The sequence below is a fragment of the Aplysia californica genome, unplaced genomic scaffold, assembly GCF_000002075.1.
Source record: "Aplysia californica isolate F4 #8 unplaced genomic scaffold, AplCal3.0 scaffold00779, whole genome shotgun sequence".
Taxonomy (NCBI): domain Eukaryota; kingdom Metazoa; phylum Mollusca; class Gastropoda; order Aplysiida; family Aplysiidae; genus Aplysia; species Aplysia californica.
Genome location: NW_004798049.1, coordinates 189554 through 194002, shown reverse-complemented (window position 1 = coordinate 194002; position 4449 = coordinate 189554). Strand labels below are relative to the sequence as shown.

Below are 4449 nucleotides of genomic sequence, written 5' to 3'. Positions count from 1 at the left end.
GTGGAGGGATCATGAATAAAAATGGATCCGTAAAGTAGAGCCATACAACTTTCCAGAAGAAAGACCAAGATACTCGATAAAAATTCCTTCCACATGAGAATAGAATTCAGGTCTTCTGCATGTTTAATACCAAGTGCCCATTGTGGATGGGATAGGGTTGTGTCGGGTCAATTGCCTGACTCGTCCCCTGAAAACAAACGCATTTGTTTTTCAGGTGAAGAGTCGGGCAATCAGTTTGTGCCATGATAGCCACTTTTGAGTTCTCAATCTGGCTAGCAAACTGACCCAACCCAACCCAATCGTGCCTATGGGCACCCCTCATAACTGCCACACCACAATGGACAGTCATTAGAAGACATCAGGAAGGAAAAAATAGAGAGAGAAAAAACCAACCACCTATCTTCATTCTGAAGTTATTCTTTAAAGTACAGTATATGCAGTTTTAAAAGTTTTACAGGAGACCCAAAAAACTGAGTGCTGTTACCCCAAAAAAAAAATTTGCTTTAATAAGGAAGTTATTATCAAATTTGTATTCTTAAAAATAATCACTTGGGATGTTTGCAAAGAGTTTGTTTTCTTGGTAACAAGATGCAGTATTTTGGGGGGCTCTCCTGTAAAATTGTAAAAACTGCATATACTGTACTTTGTAAAAATGACAGCAGCATTACTTAGACACGAATAAGACAGAAGGCTTCTGAGGCTCACCTCTTTATTGAAGGTTTTGATCGTGTATCTGACCGGAGTATCCAGCTCTGCGTCCTCACTGCTGGCCTTGACCTCCAGGGTGTAGAAGTCATCTTGAAGTGTCAGCTGGTGCACGAGGGAAAAAAAGGACGAGATGAAGTTGCAGTTCATGGGCCAAAAGCCTGAAATATATTGGCTTTGAGTTTGAGCTTCAGTAAACAGGAGAACATTCGCGCAATATCCAACATTTAGTGCGGGGAGAAAAGTAAGACAGACAGACAGAAACAAATGAGGGAAAGGAAAGAAGTAGGATCTACCAGTGGTGCCCTTCAACCACCTGCAACAATACATTATGAAAAAATTTGTTTAATTTTCGTAAGAGTTTTACGGCACTTGCAACACAATATAAGTGCCAAAGACTAGAGGTGTTATAATAAGAGAGAGTAGCATACACAAAAAAGAAGGAGGAGAGATAAAGACCATAGATATTGATCAGAAAGAAAGAGCAAACCACACCAGAGCACCTGCCACCAACCCACCTATATTGGCTTTGAGTCTGAGTTTACGTAAAAAGGGGCCCACTGGCACAATAACCGTCATTAAATTTTAGTACAGGGAGAAAAGATGTTGGGTTTTTTTTTTTAAATAAGGTTTTACAGCGCTCGCAACTGCATAAGGTCATAAGCGCTAAGAGGTGGATTCAACAGAGAAGTCTAAATGGGGAATCAGGCTTACTCTGCTCACCTCTCTAGCCTCAACAGCACAAAGTCTGTTTCAAATACCAAGGAACCCCGGAAATAGCAGTTCAAAAGATGGTGATAAACATACAAAAGAAGTAGAGGACAAATTACGAGAGTAAGAATAAGGAAAGAAAAAGCAGCAGTTCCCCTTATGTTGTTTCGGCAAAGTATGAGCATGACATTGATAAATCAGCCCAATAACAATTCTACTGTACAAAAGAACATGATAATATCCCTCCTTTGGGGATGGCCTAAAGACACTTCAGTGCTTTCTTGTCGTATTTCCATTTTTAATAACAGTGAAAACAGTTCACTGCAAAGAGTGAGCTTAAGAAAAAGTCACATTTTCACTGTAAAAAAAAATGGAAATACTACAAGGAAGCACTGAGGTCGCGCTGTACAAGACAACCACCTTTCTCTTCGACAATGGCTGGCCACCTTCCACAATTCCAAATGTATGCACTCATCAGCAAAAGTGCACAAGAACCACAACATATCACAACTCATTTCTCGACACATTTCTCTTATTCAGAAACACACCTTCAGCTTCAGATCCAAGGACGCCATCTTGTCTCTCAGTGCAACGAGGCAGTTCTGGAGGCTGGCCTCCTTTGTCGTCTCAATCACTCCAATGTCAACGCAATGTTCTGCAAACTTCACAAAGCAGTCGTTCTGGTACAGACGCAGGGATTTTACGCGGTGGATGATACCATCAGCAACCTCAAACTGAGCATCAATCTTAATACAAAGAACAGAAAAGTGAAATGTATCATTCCCAATGGGACATTAAGAAATTATTGTTTGAGCAATTGAATGTAAGAAATTAATACATATACAATACACAACATCATACCAAATTAAGGCAATACCACACAAGTGTCAGTTGCCACTGTGCAGCACCCTGTTTTAAACATGTGGTCAACATGTCTTGCTCAAGGATAATAATGATAATCATAATGATAATAATGAATAGCATTTGTATATGCAAATTCCCGTCCAACAGCAAGCTCTCAGCGCTTTACAAGCTGATTACCCCAGCAGACCTGATAGCATTCTGAAACAATCTCAACTTCCCGGGAAGCATACAAATCAAGCTGCCATTTTATAGGATATCTACGAGAGACCACCTATCTTATAAGCCCTAACATTGATATGCTTGTAGTCTCTTGTTCCTGCTGTCACTAACAACCCATAGCCCTATGCCTTGGCTCTGACAGTTCACTGAGAAAAATATCAAAACTTAAAATACACACAGGGAAATAATCGATTCAATTGATTGTAATTATTTTTACAGCATTCATTATTTAGTCGCCGCATTAAACCATTTTGCCAAAATTGTAAAGTAATTTTTTTTAGAGAGATTTTAAGGATAAGAAGTCAAAGAAAAAAACAACTTAAGTGAAGCTGCTCAAAGCTGAAGGGAATGAGTCATCTTGCTGGAGAAAACAACTAAATTTTGTAACAAAACCGAGTATAAAACAGTTTGTCATTCTCAGAAAGTTCACTCCCTGTTAATCTATACATTGAGAAAAACTAAACCATTCCTTTCATTGTAAAAAAAACAAATATCTAGAAACAGTGTCATTTGGCTTAGTCAAAGTTCAACAGCCTTTTATTTATATAGATTGATCTTAAAGACCTTTATGGAAGTTCCATGATTAGTTTCTTGCCAAATTATCAGTATTAGTGTGAATGGGTGTGGATGCATGTGTATATATATATGTATTCATCAACGGATGCATATGTGAGCGTGTGCATTTGTGTGTTCATGATAACAGTGTGTGTGTGTGTGTGTGTGTGTGTGTGTGTGTGTGTGTGTGTGTGTGTGTGTGTGTGTGTGCGTGTATGTGTGTGTGTGTGTGGGCGTGTGTGCGCGCGTGTGCACGTGCACATATGCATGCTTGAGTGAGTATGTATTTTTCAACACACATTAGTTACAGTCTCTTTTAATGCATATCAGTCCTGTTTCGTGTGACAGGAACTTAACCCTATCCGTATGCCCCAGGGTCATTTTGTACACCAGAGGTTGTATTCTTCACATTTTAGAATACTTCTAGTACGAAGATCTCTTTGAAACTTTAAGTATTTCTCAAAAAAATATTTTTTCAGACTGCTATGCAAAGTGTACGGATCCGATTAACGAGTAAATTTCCTCTTAGGAAAGTGGTGGCACAGAGTTCCCCACATCGTATGGATACGATAGTAAAACACGACGTACGGATAGGGTTAATTTGGTCATTATCGTTCTTGTTCTTTTTCTTACCATTCTGTTTAGATTAAATGGATATATTTTGCCTAACAGACTCTATTCTTCAATGACAATATAAAAACATTCAAATCTAGGGCCTACCTCATCGATCCCAACTTTAGTCATCATGGGATGGAACTCATATCTTGGCTTCTTCTCTTTCACAATTTTTTCATGAGCTTTCCATTTCCTGTCAATGTGGTAGTCTTTCTCCAGAATTTTTCGCAAGAAATTCTGTATTGCCAGGTGAACCGAGAGGTCGTTCTCCTTTGCTGACACCATTACACTGAACATGAGGCAAAAGGTAAAAGACATTTATACACTTGCAAAACAAAAAAGAATAAATGAATACTTCAAATTAAAATTGAAAAGCACATGCAGTTGTGTGATACCTCATAAACAAAGCTTACACCACTTTATAATAATGTTCTTGCATGGTCAGTTAGTCCCATTTTTCTTTCTCAATTGGTTGCTTTTAAGCACAAAGAGGCTATCCCGAAAAATGCTGTTTTGAGAAAATCAAAGGTAAAGTTTTTGCCCCATGCTCAGTTTCTTTAAAAGACATAGAGAGTTTTCTCTATAACCAAACAAATATACACTCTAATGAAACCAAACTTCTCCTATAGGTAGGGCAATGCCCATTTTTGGTGTAGGTCAAGGTTTCTGGAAATCCTCAAAATCTGGGTTAGCCTGCTTGTCCTTAAAAGCAACCAATTTCTCTCCATCTCCCACCCCCCACCCCCCCTTCCCAACAACAACAACAACAACAACTACAAC

General features: G+C 38.8%; 1 protein-coding gene across 1 annotated transcript in view; it reads right to left on the bottom strand.

The window, feature by feature from the left end:
- Positions 1–705: 705 nt before the first annotated feature.
- The window catches only part of LOC101854829, a gene marked incomplete at its 3' end in the record, with an annotated part of 12379 nt that continues 8635 nt past the window's right edge, over positions 706–4449 (bottom strand). The window contains 3 exon segments of the mRNA XM_013088637.2: positions 706–810; positions 1965–2162; positions 3775–3958. Coding sequence (XP_012944091.1) covers positions 706–810; positions 1965–2162; positions 3775–3958 — 487 coding nt within the window.